Raw genomic sequence first — 27,997 nt, 5'->3', positions numbered from 1 at the left:
CCCCGGTCGCGCGGCGGCCACGCTCAGAGAGCGCGCGGGCCCGAGCGGGCGCCACGAGCCGCAGCGCGCCGCCTCCCCCTGGTGGAAGCGGTAGTTGGGCCCGGCTGCGGCGGAGCGTTCGCTCGGAGATGGCGGAGTCGCCGCGACGCGGCCCGAGGCCCCGCGAGCAGGGAAGCCCGGCGGCCCCGGGACGCAGCGGGGCCCGCGGACAACGGGGACGCCGGCCACTCCACAGGGTGAGCCATCCTTGAGAGCAGCCTCCCGTCCGCGGTCGCCCCCAGTTTTCCCCGTGAGTGTCGCCACTGTAACCACCCGCAGGGTCGTCCTGGGCGGCCCCTCATCCGGCCCTCTGCGCCCCTGCCTTATGTCCCCACCGCTGGCCTCCCCTCAGTTGCCCTATTTCGGTTGCTTCGCCCGGGTCACTACCGGGCTCTTTCAGCCGGTTCCTGCTTGGTGTCAACTCTCGGCCGCGCTCCTGCCCCTTCCCCTCCAGCTCCCCCACCTGTGGGCTCCTCATTTCTTTGGTGAGCTTAGTTCCCGCAGGAGGGTCCCTTTATCATCTAGGCCAGGTCCCCAATCGGTCTGCCTTCCCCCCACAGCGTGGGCTCTGCTCTTTCCCAGTGGTGGGCCCACCTCCAGCCCTCCCTGTTTGCTGTCCACTGTGGATGACGACCCTTGGTTTTCTCCTTCCTCAGAAACTTTCCACTGCCACACACGTTTCTCCTCCAGTGTTAGTCATTGTACTACCCCTAACAGTTCTCACATGACCCCCTCCCTAGCTCTTACTGCTTCTTCTAGATATGAAGTTAAAATGCAGTTTGTTACAACACAGGAACTTGACAGGCCTGACCTTTGAATCCCAGTTCCTCCACTGACGGAGCTTTGTGATATTGGGTAAGTTACTAAACTTCTCTGGGCCTGAAATTGTGTGTGTGTGTGTGTGTGTGTGTGTGTGTGTGTGTGTGTGTGTGTGTGTGTGTGTGTGTAAAATGGAACCAATACTTATGTGTATTTTCCCTGCCTCTTCGAACTTGTATTAAGTACAAGTGCACTTGATTTACATCCTGAAAAACCTTTAAAATATCCTAAATTAAAGATGCATATAGTACACCTAACCTACTAACCGCAGTACCTATCAGTGCCCTTTGCTCTATGATGTCAGTTGCTTAGCATTGTAGTTGTGTGGCTGGGGAGGAACTTAAACTGTCTAACATCACAAGGAGAGCATTGTGTGAGTCCACTATCTTAGGAAAGGACCAGAATTGTGGGGCCTGGGGCTGTAACTGCAGGGGGAGTACCTGCCTAGCCTGTTCAAGGCTATGTGTTCCACTGCCAGCATTGGAGACCAAACCACAAAAAGATATGAAGTATCCTTTATACTAAATGTTCATCATTTGCACATTGTAATAAATGGAACCATTTTAAATCTAGGTCTGCGAACACGAGCAAAGCTCTCAGAATGCCTGCTAATCAGAACATCTCTAGATAACCGTTATCAACACAGGCCACACTCGTGAGTTCTCACAACTGTTCTGCCAGGTGGTGATGGCACACGCCTTTCATCCCACCACTTGGGTAGCAGAGGCAGGAGGATCTCTGAGTTTGTGGCCAGCCTGATCTATAGAGTGAGTTCTAGGACAGTCAGGGTTACACAGAAAAATTCTGTTTTGGAACAAAGAGAGAAAGACTTGAGCTCTTTCTGTGATCTACACCTCTGACTCCTACCCCCCCCCCCGACATTGCATTAGAACCTTGGGCCTGGTAAGGCATGGGCTCTGCTACTAACCCAGGACTCCAGCCCCACCACAGTTTTGTTTGTTTGTTGTTTGTTTTATTATTACTATGTATACACACACCAGAAGAGGGCACCAGATCTCATTACAGATGGTTGTGAGCCACCATGTGGTTGCTGGGAATTGAACCCAGGACCTCTGGAAGAGCAGCGGTGCTCTTAACCTCTGAGCCATCTCTCCAGTCCACATCACAGTTTTTATTCTGTCTCCCAGCTCAGTTATGTCATTTAGTTTTACCCAGGCCAAAGCTGAACTCTAAATAATTGTGAAAGATCCTGTCCCCGCTGAGGTGTGTGGAATGGCAATGGAGAGGGATTGCCAGCTGCTGACCTCACTGGGAGTGGCTCAGATAAAATGAATGGAAACCTGCAGTGGTCTCTGGGAAAAGAAGCCATCAAGTGAGATTCCCTTAAAACTGTCTTCTGATCATCTGCCCTCCACCCACTTGCTATAGCTGGATTCGATTCCTCATTTTCCTCCATCCTTAGGGATGCTCCTGTGCTGTTCTGGAGGGAGGATGTGGTTAGTTCAGGAAGGAGAAGTGCACAGAGTCTGCCCTTGGCTTTCCGGCTTTTCTTAGGCACGAGCGGGTTTTATCCTCCCCCCCTGATTCTGGCATAGGGAAAAGAAGGGTATGGGTAATTTTTTACAAGTAGTGCCAAGGAAAGTCTCCCAAGTTCTGGACTCAGACACTAATAGAATTATTAACTCTTGCCATTTCTCAAGTTCCTCCACCACAGGGGCCACATGACTGCAAGTTCGTTAGTACCGTTGCGGATGATGACGGGTGTGGTTGATTAAGACTCAGGAGATTTCTCCTATCTGATGTCTGATTGGGTCATGAGGCCTCTGAGATGTGCTGTAGAGAGCCCACAGTGCTCCTGCTCACTGGCAGACTGCTCACAGACCTCTGGTCACCCTCCTGGCTGTTTGGTCTTTCTGGCTAGGCTCTTTCATAACCTTTGTTGCTGACCCAGCTTGGACATAAGAGAATTTGGACATTTATTTGGGTATTCTAAGAAAAAAACGAGCTATGAAGCCAAGGTATGGGATTCACCTTGTATTCTTCTATAGAGCAAAGCATCTCTGGGCTGGGGAGATGGCTCAGAGGGTGAAGTGCTTGCTGAGCAAGTGTGAGGCTCTGGGTTTAGATTCCCAGTACTAAAGTCTGGTGGTGCCCATCTCAGCCTAGGGAAGTTAAAGCAAGCAGACAGGTTTGCTAGCCAGCCATTCCTTTTTTTTTTTTTAAATGTGTATCCCAGGCTGGCCTCGAACTCGTGATCCTCCTGCCTCTGCCTCCTTCAGCAAATCCTATCGGCGTGCGCCACCACAACCGGCGCAGCCATTCCTTTTAACTGGAACCGAGAGCTCCAGGTCCAGAGAGAGACTGTCTCAAACATGTGTGTCCAGGCGTGTGCCTGCATAGAAGAGCGTGGGGTAAGAGATGGGATAAGTAGAATGGGTTAGTAACAGACTTTCAAAGGGAGAAGTAATGTACTGATTTCTCTGCCTTACAGATTATGGGAGCCACTCTTCTGGACTTAGCTGATTTCTGATGGGAGAACCACCAGCAGAGCTGAGGAAGCTCAAGTTTCAGCCTGAGGCATGGGCCAGGGGCCATGGTGACCTGAGACCAGTAGATTCTGTCCAGTGCAACCTGTTGCTCCTTCTGCCTCTCCTATCCTGTATTGAAAGAATTTGTTCCCATCTCATGGATCACTGACCCTAAGAGAATCCCTTTCTCGTATTTTTCTGTTCTTCTGCCCTATCAAGACCATTCCAGCCCACAGAACTCCTTCCTCCCATCTCCTGAGGTGGTCCCCATTGCTGCCTCACTTCTCGCCATGCTCCAGCTGTGGAAAGTGGTACGCCCCGCTCGGCAGCTGGAACTGCACCGCCTCATCCTGCTGCTGATTGGTTTCAGTCTTGTCTCCATGGGATTCCTGGCTTATTATGTGTCCACCAGCCCCAAGGCCAAGGAACCCTTGCCTCTGCCCTTGGGAGACTGTGGTAGCAGTGGGGCAGCCGGCCCTGCACGACCGCCAGTCCCACCTCGCCCCCCTAGGCCTCCAGAAACAACCCGAACAGAACCCGTGGTTCTTGTGTTTGTGGAAAGTGCATACTCACAATTGGGGCAGGAGATTGTGGCCATTTTGGAGTCTAGTCGTTTTCGTTATAGCACTGAACTAGCACCTGGCCGAGGGGACATGCCCACGTTGACTGATGACAACCATGGCCGCTATGTGTTGGTCATCTATGAGAACCTTCTAAAGTATGTAAACCTGGACTCCTGGAGCCGAGAGCTGCTAGACCGGTACTGTGTGGAGTACGGTGTAGGCATCATTGGCTTTTTCCGAGCCCATGAGCATAGCCTATTGAGTGCCCAGCTTAAAGGCTTTCCCCTTTTTCTACACTCAAATTTGGGGCTCCGGGATTACCAAGTGAATCCTTCTGCCCCACTACTACATCTTACCCGCCCCAGCCGCTTGGAGCCAGGACCGCTGCCTGGTGATGACTGGACCATCTTCCAGTCCAATCATAGCACCTATGAACCCGTGCTGCTTGCCAGCCATCGGACAGCTGAGCTCCCTGTGCCAGGACCAGGGCTCGGGCGGGCCCGGCTCCCAACTGTGGTACAGGACTTGGGGCTTCATGATGGCATACAGCGGGTACTGTTTGGACACAGCCTTTCCTTCTGGCTCCATAAGCTTGTCTTCGTTGATGCTGTTGCATACCTCACTGGGAAGCGCCTCTGCCTGGACCTTGACCGTTACATCTTAGTAGACATTGATGACATCTTTGTGGGCAAAGAAGGTACTCGCATGAAGGTGGCTGATGTTGAGGTCAGTTTTTTTTTTCCTTTTCTGTGTATTTTGCTAGAAAATTTGCAAACTCTGTCAGATTCCCTGCTTTGATTCTGAGCTGGTCATAGATAGATTCTCTGCCTTTTATAGTTGGAAAGACATCTACTTACTGTATATTTCTCAGTCAGTATGTTGTCTCCTGATTTGGCATCTCTCTACTATTCTTTCTAGGCTCTGCTGACCACCCAGAGCAAACTCAGGACCTTAGTCCCCAACTTCACCTTCAACCTGGGCTTCTCGGGCAAGTTCTACCATACTGGTGAGCTCATTTCCTGTTCTGTCTCTTTAGTATTGACCCTGGGCACACACGTTGGAGAAAGGGACAGAGTTTAGGGCAGACATGGATTGACACGGGCGGCAAACAGAAAGCCTTGGCCAAGGGCAGGGATGGAAGACGGCCAGTGTTTCTACAAAACAAAGGCCTGGGGCTGGCTGGGGTCAGCAGTCAGTGTGTGACCCTAGGGACAGAAGAGGAGGACGCAGGGGACGACATGCTGCTGAAGCACCGCACAGAGTTCTGGTGGTTTCCTCACATGTGGAGCCACATGCAGCCACACCTCTTCCACAACCGCTCTGTGCTGGCCGACCAGATGAGGCTCAACAAACAGTTTGCTTTGGTGAGACTCTTGAGTCTCTTTCTCATACTTTCTCCCAGAGATAATGTTTCTTTTTTAACCCTCCCTAATGGACACCCTTTCCTACCCTTTCCAGTTTCCTTTCTGTGAAGGCACCCCACCCTCTTTACCCTCTACTCCCCAAACTTCACCAGGTCCTGGTGAGAGTCTATGCCATTCCCAGGAGCATGGGATTCCTACGGATCTGGGGTATGCTGTGGCCCCCCACCACTCGGGCGTGTACCCCATCCACACGCAGCTCTATGAGGCCTGGAAATCTGTATGGGGCATCCAGGTGACCAGCACCGAGGAATATCCTCATCTCCGTCCTGCCCGCTACCGCCGTGGCTTCATTCACAATGGCATCATGGTGAGGGATTCCCACTACTAATTTCAATCAAACTCTGAAATTTAGACAAGCCTCTAACTGGCCTGGACATGTGGCTTGTCATCTGCCAGCCCAAGGTATCCACAAAATAGGGGATAAATATCTTGATAATGCAGATAGTAAATTTTGTTACTGTAACTTCAAACTGAACCTCTATAAAACCAGGGATTGCCAATGCCTCCTGACTTTGGTCCTTATCTGCCCTCCATCTTACCATTCATGTCTCATCTGTCACTGTACTTTTTTTTTCCTCTCAGGTGCTTCCCCGGCAAACATGTGGCCTCTTCACCCATACGATCTTCTACAACGAGTATCCTGGAGGTTCTCGTGAACTAGATCGGAGCATCCGAGGTGGAGAGCTCTTTCTGACAGTGCTTCTTAATCCGGTAAGGTACCAAAAGGGAACCAGAAGACTGGAGAGCCAAACTTCTCAAGCCAGGGCCTCGCTCACCAAAGCTGATTATGGGATAGGGTGGCTGCGTCTCACATGAGGCACCCTCTTGTAGATCAGCGTCTTTATGACACACCTGTCCAACTACGGAAATGACCGACTGGGCCTGTACACCTTTGAGAGCCTGGTGCGCTTCCTCCAGTGCTGGACACGACTGCGTCTCCAGACCCTTCCTCCTGTCCCCCTCGCACGAAAATACTTTGAACTTTTTCCTCAGGAGCGAAACCCCCTTTGGCAGGTAAGGATGGAGCTCACACTGACAGAGATGTGATGGGGGTCAAGGGTCACAAGATTAGTCCTCATCAGACTCGTGGCCTAACCTTCAGAATCCCTGTGATGACAAGAGGCACAAAGATATCTGGTCCAAGGAGAAAACATGTGATCGACTCCCCAAGTTCCTCATTGTGGGACCACAGAAGACAGGTAAATTGTCCACAGCCAGTTCATCCTATGCTGCCTTCTCATACCTACTTCTAATTAGTCAAGTCTCTTGAGAAAAGATTTTTTTAATTGCATTTATTTAGTGTGCTTGCATGAATGTGTAAACACATGTGCAGGAAAACTTGAGGAATCAGTTATTTCCAGTTTTGTTTTGTTTTGTTTTGTTGAGATAGGGTCTCACTGTGTCGCTCTGGCTGTCCTGAAACTCTGTAGACCAGGCTGACTTCAAACTCACAGAAATCAGCCTGCCTCTACCTCCTGGGTGCTGGGATTAAAGGCGTGCACCATAATATTTTTTGATTACATTTTGTGTGTGTGTACACGCACATGCGCACCTTTATGTCTGCGTGTACATGTACATACATGTGCCCAACAACTTGAGGTCTCTCTTTCCACCATGTAGATACTAGGGATCAAACACAGATTGTTGCATTTAGTGGCAAGAACCTTAATCTACAGAGTTACTTTCACAGCCCTGAGACAGGAACCCCCCCCCCACTTAATTCTAGCTGTATAGCACATTTATAGAAAAATGGGCATAGTAGCTCACCTAGCACTTGGGAGGCAAGGGCAGGGGGATTACAGTGAACTTAAAGCCAGCTGGGGATACATACTGAGTTCCAGACTAGCCTGGGTTACAGAGAGAAGACCCTGTTTCAAAAACTCAAAAAATACTACTTGTACTACTAATAAAGAGCCATCCATGTGTGTCAGCTTGCAGGGGCAATGTGGTAACAGCTTTGTTCTCCTTTAGTGTTCTGAGAGTTGAACCCAGGGCCTTACACAGGATACCACTGTACACTCAGCTGACCTCTCTAGCTCCCATATGTGGAATTTTTTTTTATTTGTTTAGTTTTTTTGAGACAGCGTCTCATATCACCTAGGCCAACCCTGAGTGTGCCCTGATCTCTTTGCTTTAGTTTTTCAAGGGCTGGGATTACATGCGTAAGCCACCATACCTGGCTTGTCTATAGAGTTTAAAAGAGAGAAAGAGGGGCTGGGATGTGTGCTGAGCCTGCACTAAGCCCTGGGTTTCAGCCCCAGCATAAAAGCCAGTCTGGTGGAACAGGCAAGATCAGAAATTCAAAGCCATCCTTGGCTATAAAGCAAGTTTGAGGCCAGCCTGGGCTACACAAGATCCTGTCTTAAAAATGTATTAAATAGCCAGCCTTGGCTGTACAGACTTGTGATTCCAGCAGTTTAGGAGGCAGAGACAGCTTTGGTGCCTGCCCAGCTATAGAGTGTATTCATGGAAGTCTGGGCCACTTAGTAAGACCTAATCTCAAAATCAGAAAAGAAGAGGTCTGTGCAAGAGTAGTCCCCACGGGGGGGGGGGGGGGGGGGCTCTAGATTCAGGCCTGAGTACTAGGGAGGGGGAGGGGAGCTACAAGTGGTTCTGATAAAGTGGAAGGCGAAAGCCACTGTTTTTTAACCCATTCCTGGGCCTCCCTCAGGGTTTTCTTCTCTTACTTTACTCTGGCTGAAGGGAGTGTTTTCTTAGTTCCTTCAAACTGATGCTGTTGAGCTAGCTGCTTTCCTGCACAGGCTGGTCCTTGTCTTCCATGCAGGCACCACAGCTGTGCACTTCTTCCTGAGCCTGCACCCCGCTGTGACAAGCAGCTTTCCTAGCCCCAGCACCTTTGAGGAAATTCAGTTCTTCAATGGCCCTAATTACCACAAGGGTATCGACTGGTGAGACTGGGTCCCCTTGAGTGTTTCTCAGAGCAACATGGCCTTCTCCAAAAAATAACCCATTCCAGCTTCTGCCAGCACACAAACATCTGGCCTTGCCACTGAAATGTTTCTTTTTTCTATGCTACTTCTATAGGTACATGGACTTCTTTCCTGTTCCTTCCAATGCCAGCACTGACTTCCTCTTTGAAAAAAGTGCCACCTACTTTGACTCAGAGGTTGTACCACGGCGGGGGGCTGCCCTTCTACCAAGAGCCAAGATCATCACTGTCCTCACCAACCCTGCTGACAGGGCCTACTCCTGGTACCAGGTTTGCCTGAAGCTAGGGACCTCTAGGCCTTAAGGGAAAGGTGGAGAAGGTAGTAACTGCTAGAGACACAGAAAGGGATGAGGGTATGGAAATTAAACTGGTCCCTTAAGGAAGGGTAGCTTTGCTATTGTCACAAGAATATGGCCGGTATAATACTGTCAAATCACCAGCCCTGTCCCTTCTTGTCCTTGGTCCTGCAGCACCAGAGAGCACATGGAGACCCAGTCGCTTTGAACTACACCTTCTACCAAGTGATTTCAGCTTCTTCTCAGGCCCCTCTGGTACTTCGCTCCTTGCAGAGCCGTTGTCTTGTCCCTGGTTACTATTCTACCCACCTGCAGCGCTGGCTGACTTACTATCCCTCTGGACAGGTACAGTTCCCCCAAGAGCCTTTGTTAGGGTCCCCTCCCTTCAGCCCAGTCTTAGGAATTTGGAGGGAACCACATCCCTGTCCCTTCAGTTGCTGATTGTGGATGGGCAGGAGCTTCGTATCAACCCAGCAGCCTCGATGGAGACCATCCAGAAGTTCCTGGGTATCACCCCTTTTCTCAACTACACAAGGACCCTCAGGTGGGAGAGCATGGTCCAAGAGGAAGAAGTTTTTGTGGGGAAAGAAGAGGATTGTTTGGAAGAGATATCTCTCCCTGTGGGCTGGGAGGGGTAGGGTGCATTTGTGGGGCTTGAATTTTTTTCCTCCCTGACACCTAATGCCCTGTTCCTTTGAGCAGGTTTGATGAAGATAAAGGATTTTGGTGCCAGGGACTTGAAGGTGGTAAGACTCGCTGTCTAGGGAAAAGTAAAGGCCGGCGGTACCCAGACATGGACACGGAGGTGAGTGAGACCTGAGTCAAGGTTGCCGCTCCACCTCCAGGTCTGATCTTGCTGCACTCTTTACTGTTTGTTTCTCCTCTCACGTTTTCTCCCATCAGTCTCGCCTTTTCCTTACGGATTTTTTCCGGAACCATAATTTGGAACTATCAAAGCTGCTGAGCCGGCTTGGACAGCCAGCCCCCTTGTGGCTTCGGGAAGAATTGCAGCATTCCAGTGTGGGCTGATGCCCCAGCCTTCTCATACCAGCAAAAAGCCTGCTGCTTCACTAAGGGGCAAGCCTTAGAACAGGGCCCAAAAGGGGGATTAGAGTGTCCTGGCCCCTTACCCCTCTACCTCAGTGGCCCCCAGGATTAGAATAGCTGAAAAGGGAAGAGCATCCATTCCTTTGACATAGTTTGGGGGCCTAAAAATAGGGGCTTTCCCTTGGTACCCTGTTATGGGTACTAGGTACCTTTGACCTATGAACCTGGGAGGTGAGGAAGAGAGGGTCCAGGGAGGGGGTAGAAGAATGTATTAATTCATTATTTCCCTCTTCGTCCCCAGCAGTTTGTGTGTCTATGCCTACCCACGAGAGGGCCCTTTGCTAAGGCCCCTTTAATCAGACAGTGGGATCTACCTGTGGCCTGGCCTCCCTAGTGTCATTCACATTGAATGGGGATGAGGTCGGACAATTGCTCATAGAGCTGAATATGAGCCCTAGCTGTGGGCTAGAAATGTCCTTAATAAATATCCTTATTTTTCTGTTTTGTCTGCTTCAGTGAAGTGAACCACCTAGAATATAGCAGGTATCAACTGACTTTCCACAGCTCTTCTACACAAAGAAGAAGGGAAGGACCCAAAAACAGAGTAAAAAAGGAGTTTATATATTTATAAATGCCAAATAAATACCAGAGGCCACCCAATGCCCTCTCCCAGACGAGGCTGTCTCTCCTAGCCCTAGGCTTTGAAGGTCTGAGACATCTTGGCCCCAAGCTACAGCCCAAGAACAGCTGCCAGTCTGGGCTATCAGGGAATTGAGTGGGGATGACCTGTCCAGCCAAGAGTCACTCCCTCTGTGTGAGGGGCCCCCATAGCCACAGGCCTGTGTCCCTATATAGGGCCTTGTAGGGGCCAGACTCAAGGGGAGAAAGTGGTTATCTCTAGAGAGACCCGCTGCCACAGCTCCTTGGTCTGCTTGCTGCGCTTGAGGTTCTGTAGGATGTCGTTGAACTGCATCATGCCCATGGGTGTCAGGCAGAAGGCGCTGCGGGCGCTGCGGATCGCATTCACAAAGTCGTCGTAGTCGGCAGGGGTCAGGTGAATTAAGCGGTGATGGATGTACTGGAGGGTGGGTTGAGGAGATCTCAGCACAAAGCGTACACACTCTTGTGCCCACCTCCCTGAACATGCTCCATATTTCCTGAGTTATCACCTGCATGTATGCCTGCTGACAGCGCTGCACCAGTTGGTGGAAGGCCGGGGCTCGAAGATGGTTGTGGGCATGAATGGGGTTCAGCCGCTGCAGCGTCTCCATGACGATCTCCTGCAGCACAAACGGGCTCAGCACCCCCTTGGCTGCCCCCACACAGAACTGGTGCACGTAGTTCACTCCTGGGGGGGCAGGGGGAGGGGCATGAGACAGGGGTGGCCACCTCTGCCCTAGGGACCCACTTACATATCTCAGCTCTGGCCTGACAGAGAGCCTCCCTCCACCCCCCACGGTTGCACACATACCCGACCAAGGCCTCAACTCTGAGCAAGAGCTAGGAAGGAGGTCTGGGATAGGATGGTAGGGAATCAGGTCGGGGGACAATGGTCCTGGGGAGGGGAGGTGTTACCCAGCTTTGCTGCCAGCCCCAGCAACCATTTGACATCATCAGTGTAGGGGGGGGAGCGGGAGAAGTTGTTGGGGTGATCGTTGTGTGCCCGGCGACCCAGCATCTCAAGTGCCAGCATTCCTAGGAAACAGATGGGCACACAATGGGGTATATCCTCCACCTTCTACCCCAGCCAGGAACCTGGCCCATAGTAAACAAACTGAGAGCTATAGAGGGAATCCACTGAAGAAAGCCCCTCACCCAGCTGTTGGTAGAGTACAGAAAGGGACTTCTTACCAACACGGTAAGCGGCATGCAGATGGTGCAGGCTATGTGGATTGACTGGTTGACTGTGTGTCTCTTCCTCGGGTGGTGGAAAACCTCCGCTTACCAGAGGGCTGGGCTGCGTGGTCAGAGCAGGCAGTGAGGCGCCCTGGATGGCTGGAAATGTGGATGCTGGATGGACACTGCTCACTGTGAGAGAGGAGGTCCAGAGATTTCCTTCCTACCTCCCATGCCCAGTGTGCCACCTCCCCTCCATTCACCTGCTCCCTGTCCCCGAAACTCACAAGCCACACTGGTTGGCAGTGGGAGCCCTGGCTCTGTGTGGTAGGGATGAACTGTGATGGGAGCCATGGAAGGGACAGGGAAGGATACTGCAGTGGCAGCAATTGAGGGAGGAGTCACTGAGTAGGGGTACTGAGCCCCCAGGAATGCAGGATGCACACCCTATATGGATAGGGAAGAACAGATACCAAGTTATGTCGTGACAAATGGGCATTCCTACATTTCTTAGCAGCCTTGGTTCCCCTACACACACCTCATCCGAACTCCTGGACAGGCCTACTATACTCCCAAAGTACTTTACTCCAACCCTACAAACTCCTTGTGCTCTCCCACTACCACACAGTCAACAAAACGCCAGTCTCACCTGTGGGTATGCAGAGCCGGGCACAGGGAAGACGGCAGGCCGGGGCATATGAGGCATAGGGTGGGCAGGGTGAGCTGGGTGGGTGAGGTACTGAGGGCTGCAGGGCAGGTGGGGCTGTAGAGCAGTGTAGGGGTGCAGGCCAGGGGAATGACCATGCCCCAGTCCTGGACCTGGATATAAACTGGATCCCACTGAGATGACTGGAACCACTGTGGCTGCCGCTGTCACTGCTGCTGCAGCCACTGAAACAGGTTCAGTTCCAGGGGTACCCCTGCCCTCGGGCAGCACCCGCCCAGCCTCCCCAGCAGCCCTCATCCCACTGCCACTACAGCTTGTGGCCCCTTCACGGGCAGTGGATGAGCCGCCTGCTGTCTGTTCATAGAGCCAGAACCACTGATGCGCAACCTCGAACAGCACTTCAGGGTACACGCCCCCACCCTTGGCTGCCTCTTCCACTGCCATACAGGCCTTCTCCAACATCAGGTTATCCTAGAAAGGAGCACAGAGCGTTAGGGGAAAAGGGCTTACCCAGGAATGATGGCTAGTTGAGGGGGGCATTAGAAATCAGGGTCAGTGCTCAGTATCAGTAGTGAGTGCTTCACACAGACTCATTTCTATAAGGCTATCCTCAGGGAACATCCTGGTCCCTAAATGCAAGCCTCCATATCTTTGTGTATGTAAGGGAATAACCCTAACTGTAGGATTATAACATAGTGTAAAGGGTGAAAATGTGAATTCATATTATTGGATTGAATAACACTAATTTGAAAAATAGAAATACTAAAATCAGAAACATTTTGAACACTAACGTGATACCACCATGAAATATGCGCTCATGCATACATGAAACTTACATGGAGACTGTAAGTCGGTTGCTTGCCAAGTCTGTATGAAGCCCTGAATTTTATTCCCCATACATACATATACATACATTGTATTGTACATACATACATACATACATTGGAGAGAAAGAGGGCAAGAGAGACACAAGTTTTTTTTGTTTTTTGTTTTTGAGACAGGGTTTCTGTGTGGCTTTGGAGCCTGTCCTGGAACTAGCTCTTGTAGACCAGGCTGGCCTCAAACTCACAGAGATCCGCCTGCCTCTGCCTCCCAAGTGCTGGTATTAAAGGCGTGTGCCACCATTGCCTGGCAAGAGACACAAGATTATCTCTAGGCTGTTTGTATAATTAATGCATAAAATATTAAATTCATAATTAGATTTGGGTCCCATCCTCAAGATAGCTCATGGACTGGAAAATATTACAAAACCTAACAGATACTCAATTTACAATATGTGAAATGTTACAATGAGAGAAAAATTAGATACTTCACAAACTCCTAACTAAATATGGGGAAAATCAAGAGAGGGTCCCTAACCCCAAAATAATGGCATGTCCCAGCTACTATAAGAAGGCTGGAGCACAACTGTGAGTTCAAGCCCATCCTAGGCAACTTAGGCCTCTAGGAAGGAAGGAGGGGGAAGAATGACTGCAAGATAGCTAGTTGGTAAAGGCACTTGCTGTCAGGATAGCTAGTTGGTAAAGGCACTTGCTGTCAGGATAGCTAGTTGGTAAAGGCACTTGCTGTCAGGATAGCTAGTTGGTAAAGGCACTTGCTGTCAGGATAGCTAGTTGGTAAAGGCACTTGCTGTCAGGATAGCTAGTTGGTAAAGGCACTTGCTGTCAGGATAGCTAGTTGGTAAAGGCACTTGCTGTCAGGATAGCTAGTTGGTAAAGGCACTTGCTGTCAGGATAGCTAGTTGGTAAAGGCACTTGCTGTCAGGATAGCTAGTAGGTAAAGGCACTTGCTGTCAGGATAGCTAGTAGGTAAAGGCACTTGCTGTCAGGATAGCTAGTAGGTAAAGGCACTTGCTGTCAGGATAGCTAGTTGGTAAAGGCACTTGCTGTCAGGATAGCTAGTTGGTAAAGGCACTTGCTGTCAGGATAGCTAGTAGGTAAAGGCACTTGCTGTCAGGATAGCTAGTAGGTAAAGGCACTTGCTGTCAGGATAGCTAGTAGGTAAAGGCACTTGCTGTCAGGATAGCTAGTAGGTAAAGGCACTTGCTGTCAGGATAGCTAGTAGGTAAAGGCACTTGCTGTCAAGCCTGACAACTTGAGTGATTCCTAGAACCCACAAGGTCTAAGGAAAAAACTCCCAAAGCTGTCCTCTGACCTTCACACACACATAATTTTGATAGAAGAAATGCTGAGCACTTAAGTTTCCCCGTGCGCAGACAACTGAGAGCAGAAGTACCTGTTCCTTGCACTGCACCAAGGCTCGTTGAATTTCATTGGGGTTCAGTGCATGGGCATGAGGCAGGCAGCTTAGAGCCAGCTCTGCCGCTGCCCTCACCATGTTGGAGTCTCGTGCCCGTGATGCTCTATCAGCCAGTGATGCAACCTCAGGGGGTGTCAGGTGCCCATCCCAGCATTCTACCAGTATAGTCAGGGCTGCACTGCCAATCTCCATTGCCTGCCCTTTAGGGAAAAGAAAAAGGAGCAAAGTGGGCCCCACTGGACGTCTGGGGATGATATCTTACATCAGATCAGCAATGTCACAAAGACAAGACCCTTGCTTCCAATTCATCTCCATCCTGTATGCAAATCAGGACATTGGACTTACCTGTAATCCAGGATACATGGGAAGAATAGGTACGAGAGAGCCAGTTAGGAGAAACAAAATTGTGTAGGCCAAGGGCATAAAGCCCAATCTCAAAGGCGCAAAGGTGCAGGTTGCGATGAGGACCCTGGTGGCCTCCTGAGGAAGATGGATGTGTGAAAATGGAAGTGCTGCTGTTGCCCCCTGCCTTGATCAGAACCGTCTTTGCCAATTCGAAGTAGAAGTGTGCAGCTGCCTCTGATGGCTGATTGGGTACATGGGGGGCATGACTCTCCGGGCGACGGCCCTTGTAACACCTGATGGAGCAATGGGTTATTGACAGGGTTGGAGTTTCTTCAAAATTGCGTCCAAGTAGGTTAGGAGAGACCTGGGTAAGTAGGGCTGTTAGGGGACAACAGCTGGGACACAATAGGAATTGGTTTTGAGAAAGTGCAAGATTAGAGAGATAGGTATTTCTCCCTACTGACCTGCCAACTTCAACTGTCTTTGCCCGGGCCCCTCCACTGGCACTAGCCCGGCGGCTTCCACTAGAGGATGAGGAACCCAGGGAGTCTGAGGAAGAGCTGCTAATGCTGTCACTGTCTTGTCCTCGACCCCAGGAAGTAGGGGCCCAGCCCCCTCGAAGTGGCCTTCGGCTTAAGGTAGGAGAGCTGTCCGATGTAGTTTCAGGGGCGCTGCTGTCAATGCTGGCCATGCCTAGTACCCCCAAAATGAATCAGTCTCAGAAATCAGGAGTACCTGAAGTCAGCCTCCAGCCTTCAGGACCAGCCTTCCCTCTGTGCCATCCCAGAGGTTGTCGTACCTGTATGCTTCTTTTTGGGCCGCCCTGGGGACCCCCAACCTCGACCATTATAGGCTCCACGACTGCCAAGAGCTAGACGGCTAGGAACCTTCCCCTCAGACCGTGGAGTCAAAGCTGCCTCAGGAGGGAGACCCTCACAGGGGGAATGTGGGGAGCTTTCTGAGTAAGAAAATAGGATACTGAGATGAGCCCAGGAAAGGGCGTAACAACATGACCACTCACCGCCCTCCTCCCTTCCCAGTGCCCCCACCTTACCAGGCACATTATTCTCTGTGAAGCCCTCAGTGGAACCTGGCCCAGCCCCTGCCACATTTCCTGGCTGAGCAGGACCTGTAGAGCCTGAAGTCAGAGGTTGCAGGGCCCCGGGGGCAGATGGAGCCCCGTGCTTTGAAGGAGATCTCTGGTTGGCTGTGGCTGGACGGCTAGATGAGTAGAAAGAACTCAGTGTCTGTGGCTTGTGTGTCTGGCTTTCTCGGTCCAAGAGTTTGTCTAAGATCTGAAGGAGAGACAAGCAGTAACATGACGTCCTTTATTTCCTAAAGTCTATTACCTTCCTTTCTTCTTGAAGCAGCCTAACGCTCCCTCCTCAGGAAGTCTTCCCCAGTTGTAACTACAGGATAACCTCCCAGCTTACATGTCTCGGAATCTTCCATAACACTTACCTGAGGACTGAATATACTGATATTCAATAAATATTGAAATAAATGAATGATTGACTTTATGCTCTCTGCTTCTCTTCTTCCACCTCATGCCCAAGCATACCTATAAGAACCATTGGTCTCTTGTTCTTTATGAGAAGTCTCCAGGAGTCTCTACTTACCTCCTACAGGCAAACCAGTACTTTTGTCATTGTACTGGAAACTTCTGAGAAAGATAGTGACATTTTGCTCACTCGCTGCCTGGCAAAAACCCAGTACCTCAGTCTCTTACCTTCTTGAGCTTGGCCTGGTCGTCCTTGTAAGTGATCATGAGTGCTAAGGCCAGGTCACCCTTCTCCCGGCGTGTGCCTTCACATAGGAGGGGATGTTCTGCCTCACTCACAGTTGTCTTCATGCCTGTGAGAGGATGAGGAGTGGTCATGGCTCCAAAGACAGCAAAAGCATACAAGCCAGAGCCAGCCACCAGCTCATGAGAAAAAGGTTCCCACTGCTTATCATGTATACAGCCGTAGCTCTGTCTGCTTCACAAGACATTTGTAACCTGTTCTACTCCACAGGACTAAAAGGTGTACGCCACCACAGCCAGGCACATCCAAGTGCTTGCTTGCTTGCTACAATATCTCGTGTAGCTCACACTGGCCTCAAACATGCTATGTAGACAACAATGAAATGGACTCCTGAGCCTCCTGCCTCCACCTCCCAAGTACTGGGATTGCAGGCATAACCATTGAGTCTGGTATTAAAACTGACCATTTTCTGTCTAAAACTTCCTGATCTTTTAACCTACATTATATATTCTGTCACCTCCCTGAGACCTTTCTTTAGATTATTATTTTGTTGTGTTTTAAACACCCACCATATGTAGCACACATTTAAGTTTTATTTATCTTTATTTCTGTGTGTGTTTTGCCTATGTGCATGTGTACCATGTACTTGCAAAGCCCATGGAAGCCACAAGAGAGAACATTTTATCCCTTGGGAAATGTAGTTACAGATGGTTGTGAACCATCATGGGGTGTTGAGAACTGAACCTGGGTCCTCCAGAAAAGCAGTAGGTGCTGAGCCATCTCTCTCTAGCCCCTGCTCTGCATTACTGACTGTGTCATGAGAACTAAGTAGTTGGTTCACATGCCATCTTGACTTTCCCACTGCAACTCCTCAAGGCCTGATCCAGGCTTTGCTCAAGACAAGAGCATGGGCATGCGCAAGACAAGACACGTACCCAAGGCAGCAACTGCAGCTTCAAATCCCAGCTCCTCATCTCCAGGCATCTCGTTACACCAGTTGCGACTTGGGGGCCGGGATCCCGTGGGAGAAACCACTAGATGAAAATTGGGTTAAGTTAGGCAAACAAAAGTACCATAGGAAAGAATGCAAAGAAATCCAGGACCTACACCATTCAAGACCTACCCATGAAGCTGCCCGATGGGTCCTAAGGATGACTCAGCCAGAGTCTTAGAGATCTTGGTTTTCCTTTAAAAAAAACAACACAACTACCCTTCTCCCGCCAAGTTCTCCACTTACTGTAGGGGCAGGCACTATACCTGGAGCACAGAGAACATCAAAAATGAAGCTGGCCAACATGAGAGGTAACACAGGCCGATAGTCACAGAGTGTGCCCTCCCGAAGTTCTTCTGCCCGGCACCGCATGGCACTCATTTCACTGGGACCCAGAGGGATCTTCTTGAGCAGAGCAGCCACCTCAGATTCCTGATATGCCAACTTTACCTAAAAGTACAGGAAGGAACTCAGACCACCTATACCTCAATGGAGGTCAAGGTGTAAGAATCTGCAATGATTAAGGAGAAGACTCGAATGGAACCTCTGACCTCCAAGGCCTTGGTAGAAGCAGGGGGCCGCTGTAGCTCCAAGGCAAACATGCCAACTCGGAAGGCCAGGTTGTGGTGCTCGGGGCGCTCACTTAGCACTGTCAATAGGAAAGCTGCCTTGGTAAGGGTGTTGGTAGCCACCCAGGTCTGACGGCTTGTGGATACCTTGTTTTTCTTGCCCTAAATGGAAGTGCAAAGAGTTGGACAAATGAGTCTGATTCACCTCAGTGAAAGTAGAAGGAGGCTCTCACTTGGGGTGGGGAACAGGAACAGGAATAAGTGGGGTCAGGAAAGTAGAGGAAGGAGGTCTCTCTCACCTTGGCAGGGGGCGGCTCTACCTTGAGGTCAGGTGGGTTGGCTAGCAGGTCCTGAGCAAGTTCCACAGTGAGATGGGAGGCCTCATTGCTGTAACCATGGGCATGAAGGGCCTCAGCACAGGCAAATAACACCTACAGAACATAGGACCGAAAGACTGAAGGCTTCCCTTGGAGAACATCACACCCGACTATGTAGTACATATTCCTAAAGCACTGGTTCCATGCTTATCCTGGGCATACCATACGAGTTCAGTCTGCTTACAGACACCACCAACATTCAAGATTATGTGGTAACAAGTATTGCTGAGAAAGGGCACTCGGGACAGCGGTGCACTGCTACTCTTATTTGTGACAGGGGTCAACTCAGGTACAGTAGGCTAGGGGAGTCGGCAAAGGCTGTGGGAAGCTCAGAAGAAGACTTCTCAGAAGACAAAGTCTATTTTATTTTATCTGAGCCAGGATCTCTCTATGTAGCTCAAAATGCCTCCAACTGGAGATTCTCCTGTCTCAACCTCCCAAGTGCTGAGATCACAGGCATTTGCCACCACATCAGCTGGCAGGGAGGGGATTCTGAGTTCATCAACTTTATGTCCCTATCTTTAAGGTCTCTAAGACCTAAAGAAGGAACAAGAGCTAACCAAGTCTTGTGAGAAGAGAATTCCAGGCAGAAAGGCCAATTTGGACCTAAGTATATAGGCAAGAGGGAGCGTGCTAAGCTCCAGGAATAAGTGAACTACACAGAGGATGAAAGACAAAGTCAACACTGGAGAAACTGGCAAAGATCAGAGTGGAGCCCCACAGTCATGCCAAGGACCTTCATCTTTATTCTAAGGGCAGCAAGCAACCACTGAAGACTTTTAAGTAATACACTGACACTGTATCTGAAAACTATCCAGAAAAGCATCAATGTGGAAGCAGCAGAGAGGACAGACTGCAGACCAGGATGCCAATTAGAACAGTCTACAAATGCTAACAGTCATCTACTCCTCTTGACCCTTCCAGCTAGAGCCACTGGGCCTCTTAGTGATTCCAAAGGAACCCCCCCCCCCTTCAGTCCCCTTACCTCCATTCGGCTCTCCTGTTCCAGTGGCTTCAACCCAGCAAACAGATCGTGTTCTTCCCCAGTCCCACCCTCGGCCTTCTCCTCCTCGCCTCCAGCCCCATCCTGAGCATTCAGGTAATATGCTTGGTAGTCATCATCATCCTCTCCAACTGTAGGAACCGCTTCTTTGGTTTTGTGGAGCCCACTACCGCTGTCGTCTGTGGAAGGGAGGTCATCTCGGGTACAGACCTCCCCAGGCAGCAGGCTAGGGTGGTCAGTAGAGGCTGTGGGAGGCTCAGGTCCTTCTGAAAAGTATACACCAGCATCTTCCTCGTAAGTATCTGGGGGCTCAGGAAGGAAGGTGGAAGGTCCTCGGGAGCCAACTGGCGGAGGACAGGGTGGAGGACTCTCAGGAAATCCACCAAAGGTGCTGGCCTCTGCACCCAGGGCCAGGCTGCTATCATCCAGGCTCATCTCTGCCAGGTCTGGTTCCAGGGAGCTGTCTTCACTGCTTAGCCGCCGTTTGCTCCCACTGCCTGCTGAGCTCTTGCCCCCACTGCCAGTCCCACCCAGTATCTTGGCCTTACCACCACCTGGACCCATTTTATGCAGAGCCTTATCTCCTCCTTCAGTAGAGAGGCGGCGGGGACCCCGCTGTGAGGAGACCCCCTCACCCAATCCTTTGCGTTTAGCCCCAGGTTCCTTGGGCCTCACAGCTGGCTCAGTAGGAAGAGGTCGGGGTCGGGACTCTTCCAGGCACCCAGATCGAGGAGCTCCTGGCCTAGCAGGCAGGGCCCGGGCCCAGCACAGGGCTAGCTTCCGGTCAGTGCCACTGTAGGTAACACCAGGAAGGGGGTAGGCCTCTTCCCAGTTAAAGTAGCAGGCCTCCACTGCTGGCCGGAAGCCAGGGAAGAGCTTCTCCAGGGTCTTCTTGTGCTGTCCCCGCTTGACATTCTCAATCACCTTCAGTTGCCACTGGCGCAGCTGTGCACACAGTTCCCGGCGGCTGTGGAAACAAAGGGCAGGAGGCTACTAGAGGGATGACAAGCAGTCTGCACTGCGAGTGAAAAGGAGGAGATAAGATAGAAAGGCATGGAGAAGGGTACCGTGGGGAGAGACTGCAGGGGAAGAAGAAAGCCTGTCAGAAACAGGACTCACAAATCTCTGGTAACCCCAGTGCTAAGCTCGTCCCATTTCTCCAGATGAGAGAAATCCCCATATTCAAGATCAGTGTCCAGGCTGGCCCGGGCTGGCCTTGTCAGAATGTGGTGATCCTGGGGAAGACTCACCGCTGAGGGCTGAGGGCAGGGTCCAGCACAGCTAGCCTCCAGAGTGTGACCATCTCATCACACATACTTGCACACGCATGGGCTGCTACCTCTGACTGGCCATTGCTACGGCCTGTGTGACCACTGGCACTGCTGTGTGAAGCTGAGGTACGCACACTGTACCACCAGCCTGTTATCTGGAGACAAAGAGAACTGTGAGGTATACCATAGCTCAGAAGATGAAAGAAGTCCCTCCCCTCCTCCAAGTTCCTGTCAAAAAAAAGGAGACTAAGATAAGAGAAGGGAAAAAAAGAAACTACCACACAGCTCCCAGTCCTGTGGTGTTACCTGTTCATAGGTGAGGCACTGGTCAGTGAGGATTTCCAGCAAGGGGGCAGCATTGCTGTCCCTCCGCTTGAACATTTCTCGAACAATGCTGAGCAGGTTCCAAACACCCTCAGGCTCTCGGCCCCTCAGGGGGCGCAACAGACATGCCCATTCAGCAGCAGCAGGAGGTTCCGTGGAAGACAGATACATAGAGTTTACATCACTGTGAAATAAACAGAGAGGATGATGATTCGGTAGGGCTGAATGAATGGTGCTACAACAGAGTAGGGCTTTGATCTAAAGGGGATCCTGACCCAAAATATGGAGTAGAGTGGGGAAGGACACCTGAGACAAAATTTTTGACCTTTCTCTGCATCTGCATCAGTATGATCACCCAAAGCAGAAAAAAAAATGACCGCTGGCTCCACCCAGCTCGGAAAGCACTCTGAGTGCCCACAGTCATCATCAAACATGATTTATTCCTGACACCTGCGTGCAGGTACCGTGCCAACGGAGGATGAGAAGGTGGGAGACACCAGCATTAACAGAGCAGAGATCTCTCAGTGGCCCGAGGAAGTACCTACAGATTCAGTATGCAGAGATCCGACTTACCTGAAGACCACAGGGGACGGGCCACAGAACTTGTGCAGCGTCTTCTTTATGTTGTCGGTGAGCGTGGACTCATCCAGATACCATGTGCTCTGGTCTGAAGCTGAGGGTCCTGCTGTAGGGTCTGGGAATGACAGGGAAGCAGTCACCTACTGATAAGGGCTCATTCACCTAACAACAAGGAGCCTTTTGTAAGTGATGCTCTGTGCTCACTTTCTCTCCACACTCACCGGGAGCTCCACACACTGTGTTGATGGCTGTTGACTGGGAGGAGAGGAGTTCATCGAGGAGACGCTGAGCTGTAGGGAGTATCTGAGGGAACAGGGACAAAGGCAAAGAGAACAAGGCACACGTGAATCCAAGAGGGCTGAGCCTAATGAGAAGGCTGATACAAAGCCTGAAAGCCAGCAGTGGGAAGATGTGCCAACCTCACCCACCTGCTGAGGGAGCTCACTGATAAGGTACTGAGCAAATTTCTGAAGCTGGTCCCTTTGTAGCCGAGACAGGGACTCTGAGACTGGAGCCCGCAAACAGACAGCAGAAGCCTGAAAGAGCAAAGAGAGATAGGAGCGCCTGAGAAAAGGTTTAGGAGCTAGAGCTGGACAGAGGTGGGCAGAGGGGAGGTAAAGGGGCTCACATTGTGGCCAGGCATGCAGCAGAGAAGGGGGGAATAGAGCGTAGGATAGGGCCAGGATAAATTGGGAGGGCCTCACGTTGTGAATGCGGAAGAGACAGAGTGCCACGACATGGGTGCACCATTTGGCCCCAGCCCCACAGGTACAGCTACAGGAAGTGACCCGGCAGCGATCAAACATCACAGCCACATTGTAGGCCCCTTTGGGAGGGACCATCTGCGGTGGCACCACTGTAGCACTCAGATGGAACCCTAGGGAGAAATAAGGGTGTGATCAGAAGTAGCCGCCGAGACCAGAGTTTCTGACCTCACTTAACCCTGCCACACACTTATACAGTTAATTCCACATGCTCTGTATGTTTGTTTGCTTTGAATTTTGCCTCTGTTTCCTGAGTGCTGGGATTAAAGACACATGTAACCATGCCCGACCGCAAAGATCAGTGATGAGAGGAACAAGGTTAGCACAAGGCATATGGAACCTTACCTATCTGCAGTGGGTCTTTCACAGCCCTCATGCGGAACAGCTGATCCCCTCGCTGGAACTCATCTGCACTGCCATTGGCGAGGCATGAATACAGACTGCAGGAAGAAGAGGTCATGGCCACCACCCAACAAATAACCTTCCTCAGACACTGAGAGACCACCAAGTCCTAGACAACTCTCTCCCTTAACACTCCTTGGGGGAAATCCCAGGCACTCCTCTTTCCCTTATCTTCCTCTTAGCAGTTCCAACTACAGTATCTCTTTTGTTCTGCAGAAATCCCAGCGGCCAGTCTGAGCTACCAGAACTCCAATGCCCATTATCAGTTCTCTGGACTCACCGAATGTCCTCTTCATTTTCAGGGAAGCTCCAGAAAGCAATTCGAAGTTGGAGTTGTTCGGGCACTGGAGGATAAACTTTCTCCACCACTTCAAATGGGATGTGAAATGCCACCTGCTTTGCTGACAGCTCCACCAATGGGATTACCAACCCATCTTCCAAAACAAAGGTCGGGGTGGTGGAAGAGAAAGGGCCATAATTACTTGGTACCAGTACCACACCCTGGGTACCTGTGTACACACACCATCTTCTTAGAAATATGTATTTTGAAGGCTTTTTTTGTTTTTTATCTTTTGGGGTTTTATTTGTTTCTGTTTTCAAGACAGGGTTTCTCTGTGTGGCTTTGGCTGTCCTGGAACTTGCTCTGGACCAGGTTGGCCTCAAACTTGGAAACCCCCTGCCTCTACCTCCTGAGTTCTGGGATTAAAGGAGTACATCACCATACCCTATATTTTAAGTTTAAATTTTATTTTTTTCAATCGTGTGTCTGTATGTGGGCTTGTGCATATGCGTGCAGGAGTCGATGCAGACCACAAGTCAGGAGTTACAGGGTCGTGAGCCAAATGGGTGCTGGGAACTGAATGAAGGTCCTCTGAAAGAGGAGCAAGCGCTCTTAGCCTCTGAGCCATCTCTCCAACCAACCCACCCCCTTCTTGTCAGAGTAGAAGAACCTTAATTTTCGAGAGAGGGGAGCTGGGCAGTCCAGCCACACACAGTCAGCTGGCCACCTCAGGAGCAGAACAGTAGATAGCAGGGAGAGGTCTAGGAAACTCCAAGCCAGACAGGTGTCTTCTAGGACTCTCACAGGCTTCAGCACCGAATTTCCCACACCCTCCATTTAGGTTCACATTTCATTGTACTGTGTCACTGCCGTTCACCTCTGATTGCCTTTTTACTTATCACTTTTTCTCTAAATGACTGCAGGCCTCCATCTAAGGAGAAAACATGAGCCAGAACTCAGAATAATTACTTAGGGATCTCAAGAAGCAGAAGAGCCTACAGGGCCTCTTGGAACCTGAAGCCTGACTTCCCATCCTGGAAGCCACGAGGAGATAGTTATCCCAGGGCACCTGGCTGTTGCTCCTGATCACCTGGAGTAGGGTGTAGTTAGCACTTGAGAGTTTTCTACACTGTTTCAAGAAAAAGCAGTAGCAGCATAACAGGCTGCAGATCTCACAGCAAACAACTGTATTAGAAAATGGATTAAAAAAATAACAGAACAGAAAAGAACCTTTCAAAAACAACTGCAAGCCTTTTTTGAGTAAGCAACTGAAGGTAGCTGAGGAAGGCATGGGGGTAGAAACGGTATATCAGGCCAGGTCTGGAAGGCTGTGGACACGGGGGTCAAGACCTGCATAGACTGTACAGCCGGATCCTGTCTCAGGAGGAAGGCAGGCAGGGAGAAAGGGAAGAAAAGGGAAAAGACTTTAACCTATGCAGGAGGGCTTCAGTATTTGAGAATCCTGACTGCCATGCCTTCATTTGCTTCCCCCAAAGTTAGAGAATTTGAAGCCCCCAGACAATCCATACTCTCAAATATGAAAGAAGCAAGAGGGTCACAAAAGATTCACACTGAGCTGCCTGTGACCTGTGTTTATGTGTGCATATGCACGCAGACAAGTGGCATCTCTTCAACTGAAGCTGGGTACTACCACTCCTAAAAAGTGGCACAGGCAAATCTGTCTCCGTCCTAAAGGGGCACCTGCACAACAGCTTGCAGAACAGGTCTTTTGGAATAGCCTGGCTGGAACACATAAATTAACCCTTTCAACTACGCAAGAAAGCCAGCCTGACCTGAGGCCCAGAGAAAAACTGCCTTGGGCAGAGCAAGGGAAAGATGTGATGATCCCTGAGCCTGAGAGGCTTCCCTGTCTTCACTCTCCTTTCCATTCCCTCTAACAAAGCAAGATTCTTCACAGCACGAATCCATAACTTTACTGGAGACCAAGAATGAATGAAACACAAAAGAAAGGTGCTCCATGAGGAGAGTTCCAAGATAATTATCGTTCCCCCTCCTGCCCAGACCTCAGATAGGAAGTCCAAGGCTCCCACTCTCTGGTCCCAGCCTTGGCTTCTGACAGATGCCAGGAGCAAACCTCTGGTTTAATCCTATGAATTATGGCATCTCCTCTCACTGGCAAGTTCACTTCCACTTTCCTCTTGGTGGAATCCTTTTTTGGTGCAGCTTAGGAGGAGAGAGCAACATCCTGGAAGCGAAGCAACCAACGCATCACCCCAGAGAGTGACACACCTCAAGTGGTGACTTTCGCACGGTCCACGCCTAACCACATTCTGGTTTACTAAAGGCCAAATTCCGTTAAATATTCTTAAAACAGAGAAGGGATACTTTCCCATATTCGCTCTCTAAGGCGTAAAGGAATAACAAAAGGTCTTTCTGGCCAACCCAGGATGTTCTCTGCTACTACACAATCTTGCGTGAGCGCGCGCGAAAGAGCGCGGGCGGGTTCTCTCTCTCTCTCTCTCTCTCTCTCTCTCTCTCTCTCTCTCTCTCTCTCTCTCTCTCGTCCTCCCCTTTCTCCCTCCCTCCCCATCTTTCCCTCTTTCTTTCTCCTCTCTTCTCCCCTCGCCTATCCTGTCTCTCTACTGTGAAGATGCCACCCCAGCCCTGGAAGGACAGAAAAGCGAGTCCAGAAGTCTGCTCTCAGCTTGGGACAGCTCCCGGTCCGGACAGCTCCCAGGCAAGGCCCAAGCGGGGTTTGCCTGCTTCCCTCCCCCTCGCAGCCTTCCCCCCTCATCCTCACCTCGCATTCTGGTACCGCCACTGCCACCTCCGCCACCGCCTCCAGTGGGAGAATTGGGCCCGGCTGACTGTTTGCGCCATCCTCGCCAGTTCTGGCAAAGGCTCTCGGCCTCGGAGATGAACGAACAGAGTGAATCCTCCTCAAACCGGTCGGAATCCTCGAACGAGAAGCGCTCGCCGTCCTCCCACTCCGCGAACATCAGCTCCATGGGGCCCGCACCCCCCGGGGCCGGGTCTCCCCCCGCGGATCCGGGGCCTGGGCCGCCGGCCGGGGACTGAGGGGAGGCCCGGGGCCTGAGGGGCGAGCCGGGGCTGGGGGTGGCCGGGGCGCTCAGGGCGGCAGTGCCGGGCGAGGATCTCGGGCCTGGGAGGGACGCCGGGACAGGCCTCACCCAACAGCGAGGTGCGAGCGGGGATTGTGGCCAGTCTGCGAGACTCGAGGCCCGGACGAAGCGCTGGGCGGTCAGGGCCTCTAGGCGGCTGCGGCGCCGCCTCCCCCATCAGCTGATCCGAACTTCCGGCCGCGCCGGCCATCACCACTTCCGCCCTCGCGTGCTCCGGGCCTGGACCGGTACGGGCGGGTGTAGGGGACACGTGTGTGCACTGCCTGCTGTTTTCTCGAGCCCACCCTCACCCACAGCTCCCAAAGGAATACTAAACAGCCACAGATTCCAGCAGTTACTTGATGCCCACAATGTCCCCAAGGAAGACAGCCGTTCACGTCCAGAATCTCAGGCTGTCAGGGGATAGTGCAAGTGACCATTGGCTAGGTTATTGTCACGCCCCGGGATAGCCCTGAGCCCGCATCGCCTTCTGGGAGTTGCAGTCCAGAACCTAAAATCCAGCCACTTTCTAGAGTCTAAGGGGGAGCGCCAGGAAAGAAAGCTTGTCCTTTTCCTCGATACTGCCTTTGAATCTAAAGATTTTTAGTGTGTGTGTGTGTCTGTGTGTGTGTGCGCGCTCGCGCGATGTAAGCCTTTTATCAGTCTAGGGAAGTTCATGGGTGCCCTCCACCTCGCCTGATTGTTTATGAATTACACACTAATTAGGTTTAAATACAACTACAAAGACTTTAATAAAACAAACTTGTAACATAGTACTGTTTATTTGTACAGTAAATACCAAGACCGGGCAGAGTATTTAATTAATTGATAATGTTTACCTAGCATTTACAAGTCCCTGGGTTTTATGCCTAGCCACCCCCTCCCAAATTATTTCATATGGACACTAATGCTACTGTCGATTGTTTCCTATAACCTTGATTGAAATGCTAAATTTCAGCTATGGTTAGATGTATTTCTCCTCATCCCAGTTAAGAGAATTCTTACCACACTACTGAGAATCTACTGACCCTAGATTTAGACTCCTTAAGGAGTGGGGGGAGGGGGAGAAGGGTGGGAGGCTGGGAGGAGGTGGAAACTTGTTTTTTTTTCTCCTTTTCTCAATAAAAAAAATAATAAAATAAAATTCTCAAAAACTGAATTTCTTCATTTAACTAAAAGATCCAGCTTGCAGAGCCAAGCAGTTGTAGCGGAATACACAATTATGGGAAAATGTAGCTATTGAAGGTCACGGAGGAAAGACCCCTCTTTACTTCAGTAATTATCACACTAGACCACATTTAATGCCATCAACTAGAAGGAAAGGGTTAGCTTGATTATGCCTGAGGAGGCAGAGCATAGGTAAAACCCTACACAATGACTCCTACTATTAAGGAACAGTAAATACCTTCAGCAAGCAGTAGACAAATAGAAGAAAAACCCAGTAACTTACAATGAGGTTAATTCTCTGCTGAATCTTAGCTCTACCATGTGGGAGGATTAGTGGAAAGACACGGGGCTATTAGGACAGATAGTAAGACTATTTAGTAAGAGAAAATAGTTCCAGGAGGGTGTGTGTGGACAGATTTTATCTTCAATTTGGACTGTAGTCAGGTAAATATTAAGTTTATAACATAGCGCTGCTTATTGATAATTAAGCAAGACCAGGAAGAACATTTAATTCTTTGGTGATGTTTGCATCCTTAACATTTATTTTTATTTTATGTGCTGTATTGGTGTTTTGTCTGCACATCTGTGTGAGCATGTCAGATTCCCTAGAACTAGAGTTACAGACAGTTGTGAGCTGCCATGTGGGTGCTGGGGATTGAACCTGGGTCCTGCGGAAGCTTAGCCAGTGCTGTTGACCATTGAGCCATC

At 50.6% G+C, this 27,997-nt stretch overlaps 2 protein-coding genes across 8 annotated transcripts; one reads left to right on the top strand and one right to left on the bottom strand.

Moving 5' to 3' along the window:
• Positions 1 to 100: 100 nt before the first annotated feature.
• Ndst2 (N-deacetylase and N-sulfotransferase 2) lies at positions 101 to 10,126 on the top strand. Of its 3 annotated transcripts, XM_075949472.1 has the most exons (15): positions 101 to 236; positions 833 to 894; positions 3,311 to 4,636; positions 4,829 to 4,916; positions 5,120 to 5,274; positions 5,456 to 5,641; positions 5,917 to 6,045; positions 6,166 to 6,348; positions 6,437 to 6,533; positions 8,120 to 8,243; positions 8,380 to 8,554; positions 8,755 to 8,925; positions 9,015 to 9,124; positions 9,283 to 9,385; positions 9,484 to 10,126. In XM_075949472.1, exons 3-15 carry the CDS (start codon positions 3,638 to 3,640, stop codon positions 9,607 to 9,609), a joined length of 2,646 nt encoding a protein of 881 aa, XP_075805587.1. In that variant the 5' UTR covers positions 101 to 236; positions 833 to 894; positions 3,311 to 3,637; the 3' UTR covers positions 9,610 to 10,126. The 3 variants fall into 3 exon arrangements, with proteins under 3 accessions (XP_075805587.1, XP_075805588.1, XP_075805589.1); XM_075949473.1 differs by lacking the exons at positions 101 to 236; positions 833 to 894 and having other exon boundaries at positions 3,508 to 4,636; positions 5,126 to 5,274; positions 9,484 to 9,755; XM_075949474.1 differs by lacking the exons at positions 101 to 236; positions 833 to 894 and having other exon boundaries at positions 3,508 to 4,636; positions 9,015 to 9,087; positions 9,484 to 9,624.
• A 101-nt stretch (positions 10,127 to 10,227) lies between these two features.
• On the bottom strand, positions 10,228 to 26,299 carry Zswim8 (zinc finger SWIM-type containing 8). Of its 5 annotated transcripts, none has more exons than XM_075949471.1 (26): positions 25,801 to 26,299; positions 23,040 to 23,193; positions 22,703 to 22,797; positions 22,298 to 22,470; positions 22,022 to 22,129; positions 21,815 to 21,896; positions 21,588 to 21,708; positions 20,997 to 21,198; positions 20,670 to 20,845; positions 19,402 to 20,386; positions 18,339 to 18,470; positions 18,022 to 18,201; positions 17,737 to 17,920; positions 17,415 to 17,513; positions 16,464 to 16,588; positions 15,789 to 16,029; positions 15,534 to 15,692; positions 15,199 to 15,427; positions 14,735 to 15,027; positions 14,366 to 14,589; positions 12,113 to 12,601; positions 11,751 to 11,910; positions 11,479 to 11,655; positions 11,203 to 11,322; positions 10,797 to 10,907; positions 10,228 to 10,705 (listed from the first exon to the last, which is right to left on the bottom strand). In XM_075949471.1, exons 1-26 carry the CDS (start codon positions 26,006 to 26,008, stop codon positions 10,245 to 10,247), a joined length of 5,688 nt encoding a protein of 1,895 aa, XP_075805586.1. In that variant the 5' UTR covers positions 26,009 to 26,299; the 3' UTR covers positions 10,228 to 10,244. The 5 variants fall into 5 exon arrangements, with proteins under 5 accessions (XP_075805586.1, XP_075805584.1, XP_075805585.1 ...); XM_075949469.1 differs by having other exon boundaries at positions 10,797 to 10,975; positions 25,801 to 26,139; XM_075949470.1 differs by having other exon boundaries at positions 10,797 to 10,975; positions 18,360 to 18,470; positions 25,801 to 26,139.
• Between the last annotated feature and the right edge of the window lie 1,698 nt (positions 26,300 to 27,997).

The sequence above is a fragment of the Microtus pennsylvanicus genome, chromosome 15 (genome assembly GCF_037038515.1).
Source record: "Microtus pennsylvanicus isolate mMicPen1 chromosome 15, mMicPen1.hap1, whole genome shotgun sequence".
Lineage (NCBI taxonomy): Eukaryota > Metazoa > Chordata > Mammalia > Rodentia > Cricetidae > Microtus > Microtus pennsylvanicus.
The sequence above is the reverse complement of the archived record's forward strand: the minus strand, read 5'-3'. Positions and strand labels throughout refer to the sequence as shown.